General features: G+C 37.2%; 1 protein-coding gene across 1 annotated transcript in view; it reads left to right on the forward strand.

The window, feature by feature from the left end:
• COG5 (component of oligomeric golgi complex 5) overlaps window positions 1-16,202 on the forward strand; it is a 318,307-nt gene that overhangs the window by 126,100 nt on the left and 176,005 nt on the right. The window contains exon 7 of the mRNA XM_038390528.2: window positions 7,738-7,868. Within this exon, the coding sequence (XP_038246456.1) occupies window positions 7,738-7,868 (131 nt within the window). The remainder of the gene's footprint in view (window positions 1-7,737; window positions 7,869-16,202) is intronic.

A 16,202-nucleotide genomic window follows, 5' to 3' on the forward strand; every position in this document is an offset into this window, starting at 1 on the left:
TGAGGGCTAGGAACACAAGGTCGAGGTCTGGATGGGGCAGTGACCTTTAGTATGCAGACTGGACAAAGCACACCTTGGCCACATGAAGAGTGGAGGCTGGGATATGGGCCAGAGTCAGAGTAGGAGGAACAGGAATAGGGATGCACATCCTCCCAGCAGCTCAGTGGAACTCTGAGCGAAAGCAATATTTTTATTACTTAACAATGCCTCTCCAGGGAAGGGTCCTGGAAGTGCAGGCCCGGTGTAGTATGGTGTCAACATCTGTGGCCAGAGCCTCTGTAGGGGGACACTTTCTCCCACAGGAGGCCCTGGCCTCTGCTTATATCTTGCAATCGTATGTTAAAACCAGCAGATCCAGGCAGTTTGCTATTCAGCCCCATGGCTGATTCTCTGGGAAGGGCAGTAGACAATAGGGGAGGCTTTCTCTCCTTTGGCCCCTTCTTCAGGCCTTCCTGTGGGAAGAAAGGATCAGAGCCATATTTTAATTTTGTTTAACAAAAGCTTGGCTTCTGGAGCACTGTTCTGTGGTACGATGAAAGGAATCCACAGCAAATTCTGTGATGGTGGGACCTGAGGGGCCCTGGCTATACCCATGCTTCCTTTATCCCATTTTACCAGAAGTTATGCATTAATTTGGTGTGTCAGCTTCAGAGAACAGATTCTGAACCTCCTCAGTTTCCTCACCCTTAAGAGTATCATTTGCCTCATTGAAATCTGTAGCAAAACTCCCATTGACTTCAATGGATGCAGGAGCAAGTCAACCCTATGGTTTGCCAGCATATTCACAGAAAAAATAGGTAGGCAGTAATCTGGGGGAAAGAGACATGCTGCACCCAGCAAAATCAGTGTTGTAAACCTCTATGTGTACAGAACTTCATTAGCAGCCTTTACGGGAGGAGTTCCTTTCTGCTGTCCTCCGTCCCTCTCTCTATTCAGTTCTTAAAACACACCCGCATACAAAAGTATTTGTCAGCCTGTTCGTGTTAAACTGAAACCTATTAGATATTCAGTGTTGTTCGGGTAGGTTTTCTATCTGCCTTATCAAGCTTTATCGTGTGGCACTACACGAGCCTTGTTTTAAGTTTGTTATGCTGGGTTGCATATACAAGTATATTGTGTCACAGTGCAGGGGAATAATATTCCCTGTCTGCATGGTTGTGATGCGACTCCTGATATGTTTTGTGTTCAGTTTTGAGCACGTTATTGTCAGACAAATTCTTAGAGTTAAATGAGTTGATAAAAGTAACAAAAAATATTGGGTGGCTGGAGCAAATACTCACCAGCAACCACACGCCACACAACAGAACCACTAACCCAGGAACCTATCCTTGCAACAAAGCCCGTTGCCAACTCTGTTCATATATTTATTCAGAGGACACCATCATAGGGCCTAATCACATCAGCCACACTATCAGAGGCTCGTTCACCTGCGCATCTACCAATGTGATATATGCCATCATATGCCAGCCATGCTCCTCTGCCATGTACATTGGTCAGACTGGACAGTCTCTACGTAAAAGAATAAATGGACACAAATCAGACGTCAAGGATTATAACATTCAAAAACCAGTCGGAGAACACTTCAGTCTCTCCGGTCACTCGATTACAGACCTGAGAGTGGCTATCCTTCAACAAAAAACTTCAAAAACAGACTCCAACGAGAGACTGCTGAATTGGAATTAATTTGCAAACTGGATACAATTAACTTAGGCTTGAATAGAGACTGGGAGTGGATGAGTCATTACATAAAGTAAAACTATTTCCCCATGTTATTTCTCCCCCCACCCCACCGTTCCTCAGACGTTCTTGTTAACTGCTGGAAATGGCCCACCTTGATTATCACCACAAAAGGTTTTCCTCCTTGCCCCCCTCCTTCCTGCTGGTAATAGCTCATCTTAAGTGATCACTCTCCTTACAGTGTGTATGATAAAACCCATTGTTTCATGTTCTTGTGTGTATATATAAATCTCCCCACTGTATTTTCCACCGAATGCATCCGATGAAGTGAGCTGTAGCTCACGAAAGCTTATGCTCAAATAAATTTGTTAGTCTCTAAGGTGCCACAAGTACTCCTTTTCTTTTTGCAAATACAGACTAACACGGCTGCTACTCTGAAACCTGGTTTATTAGGGAAGATTAAAAGAGTTTTTCTAGGTGAGGCCATAAATCTAATTTATTCTATGAATGTCAAGGAGGCAGATGAATTAGTTAGCATAGTATAATGATTGTAACTAAGAGCAGCGGAGTCATATTTAAAAAACAATAACAATTAGAGTTGTATATGGGTGGGGGGGAAGTCATGACCATGGTATCTGTTAGACTGTTGCATATTCTTCCCAGGAAGTGATGCAAGCACTGTTTTGCACAGAAAACATCAATAAATGTACAATTCAGAACACTCCTGCATTGGTAAGAAGAGGGTCTAGATCACCCCTCCAAGATCTTTTCCGTCTCTACTTTATAGAGATATTCCACAAAATGAAAGGTTTGAGAAGCAGTGCACTAACAGGCAAACTCTGCCAACATTTCTGTAAGGTAAGTAAAGATTATCCCCATTTTGCAGAAGAGGAAATTGAGAAACCAAAAGGTTAAAAGATTTGCCCTAGGTCACATAGTGAGTAAGGGGGAGAGTGGGAATTAAAATGGATTTTCTGCCCCCAATCCCAGTCCACTAAACCATGTGGCTTCTCCAAAAACATTAACTGCTTTTACTGATAAAAAAATTCTTTCCAGTTCTGTGAGTAGATGAGAAATCTTCAGTGTTAAAAAGCATTTGATTTTAAATATAAATAATAAATCATTAACTTGCCATTGAGTTCCGACCTCATTTTAAAGCCAAAATAAGATGCCAATAAAATATATTTATGCACTTTAATCTGGATTTAGCATCATACTGTAGTTCTGATTTGTAGGTTTGATTTTTTTAATAACGAAATTAGTTAAGATGCAGTTTATAAGTGTTAAAGTGTAGACATACTTACAAGAGATCATGGGTTCAAGTGACTGAAGAGTATAAAACATAAAAATTAGGGCAGTCAAGCGATTAAAAACATTAATCGCACTGTTAAACAATAATAGAATACCATTTATTTAAATATTTTTGGATGTTTTCTACATTTTAAAATATATTGATTTCAATTACAACACAGAACGCAAAGTGTACCGTGATCACTTTATATTTATTTTTATTACAAATTTTTGTACTGTAAAAAACAAAAGAAATTGTATTTTTCAATTCCCTTATTGGAAGTACTGTAGTGCAATCTCTTTATCATGAAAGTTGAACTTACAAATGTAGAATTGTGTACAAAAAAAAACTGCATTCAAAAATAAAACAATGTAAAACTTTAAGTCCTACAAGTTCACTCAGTACTACTTCTTGTTCAGCAGTCAGACAATGTTTGTTTACATTTGCAGGAGACAATGCTGTCTTGTTTACAATGTCACCTGAAAGTGAGAACAGACATTCGCATGGCGCTGTTGTAGCTGGTGTTGCAAGATATTTACATGCTAGAAGTGCTAAAGATTCATATGTCCCTTCATCTTCAGCCACCATTCCAGAGGACATGTGTCCATACTGATGACTGGTTCTGCTCGCTAACGATCCAAAGCGGTGCAGGCCAAAATAAATTTCAATGGGTATTCTACTGTTTAACAGTACGATTAAAATGGCAATTAGTTGCAATTAATTTTTTAATCGTGATTAATTTTTTGAGTTAATCGCATGAGTTAACTATGATTAATCAACAGCCCTAATAAAAATGTATGTGGTAAATCCTGTTCCCATTGAAATGAATGGCAAAACTCTCACTGACATTAACAGGACCAGGTTTTCACTCATGAAGTTTAGCTACTGTCCAAAATAAAACACAACTTTTTTAAACTAAGGTTTGCATAATGTGTATGGGAGTAAGAAGGTTTTGTCCTTTTATATGAAATTATCCCATAATATATGCCACGCATAAGAAATAATTTAAGAATTTAAAATAACATAATAAATTAAAATAACAATAACAATTTAAATAGTGTTGTTGTCATGTCAGTCCCAGGATATTTTATTGGACCAACTTCTGTTGTCTCTGCTTGTCTCTCACCAACAGAAGTTGGTCCTGGAACTGGGATACCACTGTGTCCTCTGTTTTACCAGTCTGGGTTCCCTCTCACACTGTGACATTGTGACAAGCTGCAAAGCCCTCCAAGATTGCCCTCACACAAATATCCACAGGGAGAGGCCACACCCAGCTGTGTTCATGAATGCTCTGCCAGCCACTGCATGAACCAACAAGAGAGAGACTCCAGCCAAAATACCCCCCAGCTCCCCAGCCTCCCACGCTGGAGCTGTACTGTCCTATCTTGGTCTCAAGCCTGACCACTATATGAGTTATTACCCGGTCTGCTGCTTCTACAAAGGAAAGTTGACGTGCATCGACCCTTGGTCTTGAGCTGAGATTTTTCCCCAAGCACTTCACTCAAACCACAATGTTTTAGATAAAAAATATAAAATAGATTTATTAGCTACAGAAAGATAGATTTTAAGTGATAGTAAACAGATCAAAATAGATTACCTAGCAGTAAACAAAAATGCAATCTAATCCTAATATACTAGATAGGATTTGAATTAAGCAGTGTCTCACCCTGTTAGATGGTATAAACAGTTTACCAAGGTTTCGTACACAGACAGGCTTCCTTCTTTTCTGCCTGGGTCCAGGACTTCCCTCAGTTCAGTCTTTGTTCCTCAGGTATTTCCAGGTGGAGAGTGAGGCCCCTTGGTGATATCACTTCCCCCTTTTATAGCTTATTCCAAGCCACGTTCCCAGCCAAGTTTGTGGAAAAATACAGGTACCAAAATGGAGTTCAGTATCACGTGAACTGGTCACAAGCCCTTGCGTGCTCTGATGAGTCATGGTAGCCATTATCCATAGGCTGACTGACAGTTCATCAGGTGAAGATAAGCTTTCTCCGTGGCCCATTGTCTTTGTTGATATGCCATTCAACTTGAATAGGCCATTCATAGTGTGCTGGCAGGCTGTATGTAAAGCTTTATGGGTATTAACCAGATGCATGCACATTTGAAATATAAAAACATAGTCAATAATCATAACTCCCGATACAAAAATGATACATTCATACAAATAGGATAATCATATTCAGCAAACCATAACTTTTCCATTGACACTTTACATGACACATTTTGCACAAGATGCATCATAATTATGTCATAATCATGTCATAATTATATCACTATGCTGAATATGGGGTGCAAAGTGTCACAGGTCCAATAAAAGATATTACTTCACCCACCATGTGTCTCTAATAACAGTTTTAAGAAATTAGAAAGTTTTAAGTGTCAGTTACAATGAAAAAACAATTATTTTCAGATTGGTAGGTTATGGTGTATTATACCACAATTATTCCTTGATTATTTTTTTTAAGGAAAATCCACCTTAACTATTTTCTTTGCTTTTGCTCAGAACCTTGTCATTTGACTTTGTGTGTGCATGTAAGCTACCAAATACTAGGCTGCTTTCTGACCATTAGACAACATGCCAACGTATTCAGTTATTGCAGGATAAAATGACTTTAGTTTCATTGTATTATTTCTTCATTGCTTAGACAGTAGAAGAACAAGTCTGATCGGTACCCTTATATCAGATTAGCTACCTACACCTGTGTGCTTGGTATTTCCAGTGAACATACTTAAAATTGCATCATGTTCAGGTAACGCAGACATGAGAACCAGACTATTGCCACAGAATTCACATTGAAAAAAGTGATCAACTTTCATATCTTTTTATGCTTCTCTAGAGTTCAGCTTTATTAAATTTAGAAGTCTTACTGTATGAACATAGTCAATTTGTACTCTCCTTACTCTTTCTGCATGTGGATTTGCAAGACTTCTTTTGTAATTGTATCCAATTCAGCACAATAGCCATGTCCCTGATCTACCAATTTATTTGATTTGCTGATGTACTGTCAATGCTATGTACTGTGCTGGCATGAGGAAACCTAATTTGAGGACTGATTTGTGAGGAAATGACAGTATTGTTTATTTAGGACTTGAAAAATGTACTCTTCTAATTGTGAGTGGGAAGTAGGAGGCTTTCTTAGGGGTTTGCAAGAATCACTGCCATCAACATCTGTAAAATATCTGTTTTAGTGAGGGGAAAAAAATTGAATATTTAGAGGTGAAACCCAATGGAGTGCTGCCTTTTTAAATCTGCAGGCAGGAGGGGCTGTGTTCCCTAAGTCTTATTCACCATCTCCTCTGGACTGGCCAGCTATCTTTGCAGCAACATCCTGTGTGAGCTAGGAGCAGTTTCAGCAACTGTTCTGTCAACTTGGCTATAGGTACTCAGGAGCCCCACCAGTGATTGGCCGTCCCTTCTTGGAGATAGGAGGGAGGGAAGAGAGAGCTGCTTTGGCTGCCAAACTATGCTTTCTTGCTGGGCTTTGGTACCACATGGGAGCCTGCTGGAAGGAAAAGCAGGATAGGTGCTCCACTGACAACTTCTTCCTGAGCCCAGGACAGCCCTTAGCATAGCACGGCTTCCTTCTCTATTCAGTCACTGAGTACAGCATGGGAGGGGAGAAGATACTGAGAACCTACTCTTTTCCCTTCATTCCCCTCAGCTTGGAAAGAAGGCTACAAATAAATTGAGGGAGGCATATCATAATGTTTTGAAGGGAAGATAGCATGAATTTGGGAGGGAGATGGCAGTGAATTAGTTTATGGGGATTGAAAAGCCACACAATATGAGTTTTGTCGGGGTGTGCAGGGAAAGGGGAATGACTTCAGATACTTTTAAAAAATAATCTATGTCTGATATCTGTAATATGTGTTATACCTATTAGAAATGATCTGTTAGGGCATTATTCTGGGGCCATGTGTGTAAATTTGATTTTTTTCATCTAATTTAGATGTAAAATTGTTAAAGATGGTTTGCCATATCATCTGTAGTATGCACCCGTGCCACAAAGCAACTGGCAGCGTTCAGTTATCTGCTGAAGTACTGGCGAACAGGAGGAAACAATTTTCGCATGCCAATTGCAAAACTCATAATGTCCTAATCTGGAAGGAAAGTGTAAAATTAGGACCTGATGATACAATGTTTGCTTTTGTTGTCTTCCTGGGATTCTTTTTTGAAAGTACTCAAAGGGAACTAGAAGAGACAAATAAAAATTCATGCCCTGTATCTGCCAAGAAGATCAAGATTAGGCCTCTGGATAAGTTAGCTATAAAAGAATAGAAATGTGGAAATACCTTATTTGGGTGAGACATTTTTTCAAATGGGGTTAGAAAGAAGGACATTGTGGATATAGGAATGACTTTAGTAACATTCATAATTTTATTTGTCAACAGATAAACACTCCTGTAATATTGAAAAGAGATTTGACCATCCTTCCTCTTTGATTTAAAAATAGATTTTCTGTTATCTTTGACACATATAGGCTGCAAACTAAATCCTGATTTCTGCACTTTAATTATAACTCTCACGTATTTGGAATGTCTGGGTTTACAGGAAAACTATGAAACTAGTGCAGTGAATTTATTGTAGTAATGCTCACTTCTTGAATAACTTTCCTTTGATTTTCAGTTTGTTTAATACAATAAATTATTTGAATACATGCTTCATTAAGTATCGTGTGAAAATGCCAGAAATACCTTATGTTATAAATGTTTCATTATCATACATGTCAGAATTTTTTAATTTTACCTACATTCTGTTGCTTTTATAGATTATCTTTCACAAGGGATAGACCTCTCTGGAATAGAAGTAATTGAAAATGACCTGCTTTTTATTGCAAGAGCTCGACTTGAGGTTGAAAATCAGGCTAAACGGTTACTTGAGCAAGGGGTAGAGACTCAGGTAAAAAAACATTTTTTTTCATTTCAAAAGCAAAGATTAATATGGAACTTTGAAGCTAATTATTCTGTTTATTATAGAATTGTCAAACTGAGGGACCAAACCTGAAAAATCTTACTTATCTGAGCAATTGTTACTCACATAAGGACTCTTACAGAAGTTAATGGGGCTAATTGCATTAATAAGTTTACTCAAAAAAAATAAGATTTTGCAGGATAAGGGCCTGAAAACTTGAGAAAAATTAAATGTGTATTTTATAGAACATAAAATAACAAACTTCTTTTTGTGGTAAAGGGATTGTTTGTTAATTGAAAATACTTTGTATTAACTTAATGCTCCGTGCTTTATATTTAAGGTTACTGAGCATTATAAATGAATTTGAAAAATGTATATTCTGAGAATTGCAAGGAATCTGCTGCCATTTAGCTGTGCTTTGGTGTAATGAACTGATTCAGAAGATTTCCTATTAAAACTTTAAAGACATCTTAAACTTTGAGATAAAAATCTATTTTAAGGAATATCAGAATGAATGTGCATAATTATATTCATTTATACTAAATCTGATTACCTGCAATTTAAAGGGGCTGAATAAATGTATTCTTGTATAACTATGTACAATACCATCTATGCTTTTTTCTGCATTTTTCTATTTTCATGTCTTAGTATTTTTAAAATAAATTTACATTTTTATAATTAAAATAACCCTTTTTTTTTCATTTTAAAGCCCCTTAATTATCATAAGTGGAATGTTGGTCTAATACAGTTCTGTAGTAAGTTGGGGTTCTATGGGAAACAAAGTCAGAATATTAGAAAAAGACATTTGTGTGCTCTTTTTCACGAAATTCTCTAGTCATATTAAAAAATTAGGAATGCGATTTATAAGTAAAAACATTATAATAGCACCAATGTTCCCTACATTTTCAGTATCAGAGTGGTAGCCATGTTAGTCTGGATCTGTAAAAGCGGGACTCTTTGCCGCTTTTACATTTTCAGTGTAATTTAAGAGTTGAAGACTTGGTTTAAGCTTAATCGCTTTTAAGATATAAAGTGGAGGAATTCTATTGAAAGCTAACAGGAAAAAGGAAAAAAAACAAATGAGACCATCACTTATATGCAATACTCCTTTACCATATTTGTTTGTGCTAGATAATGGAGTGCTAAAAAAGACCAGTCTGTCTCATACTTATATTTACACTGAGATTTCTTGCCTACTTAAGGCCAGTCTATGGTAGGTTTTGATGTGGACACAGCAGCAAAATGAGAACAGATGCATGGAATTAAGCGGCAGGCTGCAACCTTTATTAAACTTTAACACAGGGGAAGAATTCTATCTTCCCATTGTCCCTGCTCTCCTATACCAGGCATTTAATTGTTTCCAGTGTGGGGGTTGTAGGGCTCCTTACCATATAATCTGTTAACTGGTGCCAGGGTTACAGGGCTTGTTACCATATAACCCATAATGCAGTGGTTCTCCTCAGCCTATCCTGCAGGACTCAGCTCTCTCTGAGTCCTAACAGAACTGTGACTTTCATCAGTATGGCTTTCCTGGTGTGTATTATACCAGTGTGAAAAACCTGTTGAAGACAATACCTAAGAGGAAGTAGGCAGTAATTTTTTATTGTAAATAGGGCTGTCAGGCAATTAAAGAAATTAATTGTGCAATTAAACAATAATAGGATGCCATTTATTTAAATATTTTTGGATGTTTTCTACATTTTCAAATGTATTCATTTCAATTACAACATAGAATACAAAGTGTACAGTGCTCACTTTATATTTATTCTCTATTACAAATATTTGCACTGTAAAAAAAATCACATTTTTCAATTCACCTAATACAAGTACTGAAGTGCAATCTCTGTGTCATCAAAGTTGAACTTACAAATATAGAATTATGTACAAAAATAATTGCATTCAAAAATAAAACAAGTAAAAATTTAAAGCCTACTAGTCCACTCAGTCCTACTTCTTGTTCACCCAATCACTCAGATAAACAAGTTTGTTGATATTTGCAGGAGTTAATGCTGCCCGCTTCTTGTTTACAATGTCATCTGAAAGTGAGAACAGGTATGGCACTTTTGTAGCTGGCATTGCAAGATATTTATGTGCCAGATATGCTAAACTTTCCTATGCCCCTTTGTGCTTCGGCCACCAATTCTTAGGACTTGCTTCAATACTGATGACGCTCATTAAAAAATGTGTTAATTAAATTTGTGACTGAACTCCTAGGGGGAGAATTGTATGTCTCCCGCTCTGTTTTACCCGCCATATATTTGTGTTATAGCAGTCTCGGCTGATGACCCAGCACATGTTGTTCGTTTTAAGAACACTTTCACTGCAGATTTGACAAAACACAAAGAGGGTACCAATGTGAGATTTCTAAAAATAGCTATAGCACTTGACCCAAGGTTTAAGAATCTGAAGTGCCTTCCAAAATCTGAGGGACAAGGTGTGGAGCATGCTTTCTGAAATCTTAAAAGAGCAACATTCCAGTGCGGAAACTACAGAACCTGAACCACCAAAAAAGAAAATGAACCTTCTGCTGGTGACATCTGACTCAGAGGATGAAAATGAACATGTGTTGGTTCATATGGCTTTGGATCATTATCGAGCAGAACCATCATTAGCAAGTACACATTGTCCTCTGGAATGATGATTGAAACGTGAAGGGACATATGAATGTTTAGCGCATATGGCATATAAATATCTTGCGATGCTGGCTGCAACAGTGCCATGCTAACACTTGTTCTCGCTTTCAGGTGACATTGTAAACAAGAAGCGGGCAGCATTATCTCCTGCAAATGTAAACAAACTTGTTTGCCTGAGCGATTGGCTGAGCAAGAAGTAGGATTGAGTGGACTTGTAGGCTCTAAAGTTTTACATTGTTTTGTTTTTGAGTGCAATTATGTAACAAACAAACAAAAAATCTACATTTGTAGGTTGCACTTTCATGATAAAGAGATTGCACTAAAGGTGCATTTGAGGTGAATTGCAAAATACTATTTCTTTTGTTTATCATTTTTACAGTGCAAATATTTATAATAAAAAATAATATAAAGTGAGAACTGTACAGTTTGTATTCTGTTTTGCAATTGAAATCAATATATTTGAAAATGTAGAAAAACATCCAAAATATTTAATACATTTTAATTGGTATTCTATTGTTTAACAGTGTGATTAAAACTGTGATTAATTGCCATTAATTTTTTAATCGCGATCAATTTTTTTGAGTTAATTGCGTGAGTTATCTGTGATTAATTGACAGACTTAATTGTAAGTATAGCAAAAAGATCTTTAAGATTAGTGTTTACTCTTTCAGTTTGGGTTCTTTTCACATGCCAGATTTGACCTTGTCTGACAATTTTCTATTCATATTAAATTCTAACACAGGGCTGACAAATAAACCCCAGGAAAATTAATCTCACTTCATTTGAAAAATTGATAGTTTTATTAGACATTTCAGACCGTATCAAGATAATCAAGACATTATTATAGTAGATGCCTGTTGAGCTTTAGTGAGTGACCGGTTTCCAATCAAACGGGGGATTGTGTAGAAAAACTTTATTAGTGCTTAATTGTATCAAAAGAAAAAGAAAGATGAAACTGTCATGATGAAATGTTGCTTGGTTTGCTTCACCGATTTCTTGATGAAGAGAATAATATGCTTTAGGAGATTGTGCTTCCTTCCATTGTCCTGAGAAATCTAGAATTACAGAGATGAATAACAAAAAGAAAAGGACTTTAGTCTCTAAGGTGCCACAAGTACTCCTTTTCTTTTTGCGGATACAGACTAACCCGGCTGCTACTCTGAAACCAGAGATGAACAACAGATACTATGTCTTTGTTTAGAATTTTTTATCATTCTAGTTGTATGTATTTATGTGACAGGTATACTTACTTTTCATACATTTCACGACTGGATGTTGACCGTAAGAGAATTGGGATTTTCCCTACTTCTTTCTTTTGTGTTTTGTGTAAGAGAAGCCATGAAATAGCCCAAATTCCTATTTCATTCTTTCTTAGCAGGCATGCCTCTGTGCAGCTGAAGATAATGCGTTTGTAGTTTCTGATGTGATAACTTTGGAATAATTTGGATGTATATATACATTCTGTAGTTGTAGTTTGTGGTTTTATGTTCTGAATTTCTCTTTAAATAATGAACATACTAGATTATGTTCCTGCTACATTAAACAGATATTTTTTGTCTTAGCAACCATCATGATTCATTTCTGTGTGTATTGAGTTTATAGCCCTTTGTATTTTCAGTTAGTTGATTTTGAATGTTATTCTGTTCTCAAGACCAGGTGGCAAGTATTGAATGTATCTTTAGCATACTATGCGAAAGTATCTAGTCATATTTGTGGAAAGAATTATGAAAACCTTTACAGAAGTTATTTACAAGTTGTATTTCCCGAACTGTTTATTTCTGAGTATTCTTGCAACCACCTTGAGGGAGAAGGGAATTTAACTATAATGTTTTTAAAAAACTAGCTAGATAATGTCTATAATGAGGTCTGCTTCTTTACAATTGTATGTAATGTTGGGCTGGAAACTTAGAGAACATAAATCACAAGGTGAATAAAAGGAGACCTAATTACATGTCTGTTGTATTTTACATATGCTAAAGCTTATTCACACTGACTGAGGCAAAGAAGGCAAAATTATTAAGCAGATATGAAGATGTGTGTTTATTATTAAAAAGTAATACTATTGGTTTGAGATTATTCAAATTAATATGCAAAGAACATTTTATATTTCTAATCTGTATTCTAGATACTATTTTTAAAAAGGTTTGTGCTTCTGTTGATCTGGGTTGACACTATGGACAGAATTGTAATTAATGATTGTGTGAGACAATTATTTTTCTGTTTCTCACAATATACTGCACATGGAAATGATTAAAAATTGCTTGTTAAATCATCCATCAATCACATGGTGATAAGCCATTCTGTTGAATGCAATCTGCATTGTAAACATCTCCTGTTCCCTGTGTCCAACTAACAACTAAAGATCCATGGGAATTAGAACTGAATTTTGTATTCTCAGTTCATTATGTATTTTGAAGCCAAACAGAAGACGGTTTGAAATTTACAAAACAAAAAGTATTTAAGTTCTTTTAAGGAAGTGATTAAAAAAGGAAGATAAAATTCCACTCTTCAAACATTTATGAAAAATACACATAGGATTTGATCAGATGTTTTGATGTAGGTTGATGATCTATCATTTCTCAGGATCTTAATACAGATGCATAGTGTCTTGAGATTATTCTGATTATAATTCTGAGTGGTGTTTGAAATAGAAATCTCTAGATATTTTTTTTCCTTTTGAAAGGAACGCAGTTGTGGTTGGTAAGACCAGAATTTGACTTTGTGGTTTTTATGTATATGCTTGCAAAGTCCATGCATCTCCTTTATAAGCCAAATACTCAATGCTCTTTTTTTTAATATAAACAATCCACGTTTTATAGATGAATAGATTCCAAGGCCAGAAGGGATGACTATGATCATCTAGTCTGACCTCCTGTGTAACATAGGCCATAGAACTTCCTCAAAATAATTTCTAGAACATATCATTTAGGAAAAAGATCCAATCTTGATTTAAATATGGTCAGTGATGGAGAGCCCTCCACAATCCTTGGTCAATTGATCCTCTGGTTAGTTAATCTCAGTGTTAAAAAATTACACCTTATTTCCAGTCTGAATTTGTCTAGCTTTACGTTCCAGCCATTGGATCATGATCAAAGAGCCAATTATTAAATATTTGTTCCTCATGTAGGTACTTATAGACTGTAATCAAGTCACTCCTTAACCTTCTCTTTGTTAAACTAAGTAGGTTGAGCGAGTCTGTCCTATAAGCCATGTTTTCTAATCCTTTAATTGTTCTTGCAGCTCTTCTCTGAACCTCTCCAATTTATCAACATCCTTCTTCTCATGAGCCCTCTTACAGTAGTTCATCAGTAAGCATCTGAAAATGGGGCAAGGGTGATGAAAAAAATTATAACTATGAGAAACACATAGGTGTCACCTTTTAAGCAAAAGAACTGTAACAGCACCAAAAATTCACCACTTGTCTCCTAGAATTGTACTATTCTCCAAGTGAAGCTACCCTGACTTATGATGGCTGTTAACCATGACATGAGGCACAGTGCTAACAAGGTGAAACTTCTCCTTCTAACATTTCAGCAACTATCTGTCCAGTGACGAAATTGCTGCTATTATCTTTAATCATTTAGATAATCCCTATTACCCTTGACAAGATATAGAGATCTCAACTGTCAGCAGGGCTTGACAAATCCATTCACTCCTTGCTGGGGTCGACCGGGGTGTTTTTCAAATCTTCTCTCTGTCTAACCTAATCTTGTTTTGATGCCCACATCACCGTTGTATTTGAGCACCTCCCAAGAGTAGGATTGACAACAATGATCTCTCTCTCTTCCATGGCTAGTGTGGGAGCATAAGTTATCTTCTTCTTCAGAATTTAAGCTATTCCTCCATCTCTAAGGCCATGAAGATGACCTTAGAGATGTGACTTGAATATAAAGTAATGTACTGTTTGTCTTCCTGAGTCTGCAGACAGATACCTCCACTGCCTCTGCCACTTCTTGTAGATCTTCCAATCAACAGCAAAGTGAAATTTACCAGACTGGTCAGTTTCACTGCAGCTGTTCTATGGAAACCTGAGCAGTAGTGAACCTGTCGAGAATAATATCAAATTCATGCTATTCATACTGTTTCTTGGGAAAGCTATGAGCCAAAGGGCCCCAAAATAGTGGATGCTAAGAAGGGTTGGGTAGTGGAAAACTTTAAATCTTCTCCTTTCCTTTTGTTGCAGTAGCCAGGGATCTAAGGAGAGCAGCAAAGATAAGCATCCAGAAGGCTCATGGAGAAAAGTAGATAACAGAGCATCCCCTCTCACAGTAGCCAGGAGTTTCTGAAGGCAAAAAAACCAAAAGCTCCTTCTTTTCTGCAGTTATGGGCAGGAAGATGGAGTTTCACATTTATCTGACATTTGTGAAAAAGGAGGCTTATTTTAAAATTGGAACCCCAAAGCTGGGTCCATGGGAAGCACCATCTTCCTTTCCAGCAGGTGAAGGTCGCAGAGGAGCTAGGCTTCTACCCTGGGATTGCTCCAAGACCTTGGTCAGAATGCCTTCTGAGAGCTCATTCCACAGCCTGATCTCCTTGGGAGGATATTTTTTTCAAGGAGGAAAAAAATAGACCCTGGCGGTACCCTGCATGAGGGGGCACTTGGCATAGAGGCGTAATTGCCCACAGTTGTCCTCTGAGTCCTCTATGAAGGGTAAAAATGGAGCCACTAAATCCCTTCTAAGAGTCACAAAGACAAGCAAACCTCACAAACAGTGACATCATAGACTGCTGCCAGATCTTAAGGAATTGTCATGCACACTTTATCATCCATTGACAGAGGGAGACCACAGTAAAATTTTATCAGTGCAGTTTCTATCCCATACCCAGGCCTTACTGACCTATATCAAAGGAATATGAGGATTCAAGAACCTCCCTTGCTGCCCTGTCAAAGCCTTCTCAATGGCCTTTTCCAAGAAACTGATGTTTGGAAACAGGTTGAAAATTAGCAAAATTGCAAGCATCAAGAGTTGGCTTCTTTAGCAGAGGTCTCCCAGCAGCTGTCTGGTGTTCTGATACCTTGTCATTCCTGAAGGGAAACATCAGCAATCTGTACCAATAATGGATATTGGTCCAACTTGCAGGCAGGTGCCTGACACATCCCCAGCACATCCAAGGCCAGTGACACATGCTGAATGTTTGTGAATAAAGCCTTGAATTGTCCGCATGAGATATTATTCTTTTTACACAGCAGTATATTGCTCAATGGGGAACTGAAAAATTTCATCCATAAAGTAACATGAAAATTCTTCTCGGTGAAAAACTCTACTCTGTACCAGCTAGGATTAACGAAGTTGTGAACCTTCTGGAGTAGTTTTTCTGTGCATAGTATTGTGGATGTTATAATGGAGGTGAAGAAACCTTTTGTTTACTATAGAGACATAGCATAAGATTTCAAAAGTTTTTATGCTACAATTGGTCAGGTTCAGCATGAGACTTTTACCACTGTCACTCTTGCTTTTTCTACTCTGAGTTCATCTGAAGTAAACTATGTTGACCTGTGAGGATGTTGCCAATGGACAGGGCACTGTCAACAAAGAGAAAAGATCATTATAAATGCCTACCAAGCCATTGATAGAATGGTTGCTTGGTTAAACAATATTCTTTCTCATGACTGCTTTGAAAACACATTGATTCCCTTGACATACAAGGGCAGCCCACCAGAAACAACATAAATACACTTCAATTTTGA

Source organism: Dermochelys coriacea, chromosome 1 (assembly GCF_009764565.3).
Source record: "Dermochelys coriacea isolate rDerCor1 chromosome 1, rDerCor1.pri.v4, whole genome shotgun sequence".
Taxonomy (NCBI): Eukaryota; Metazoa; Chordata; order Testudines; family Dermochelyidae; genus Dermochelys; species Dermochelys coriacea.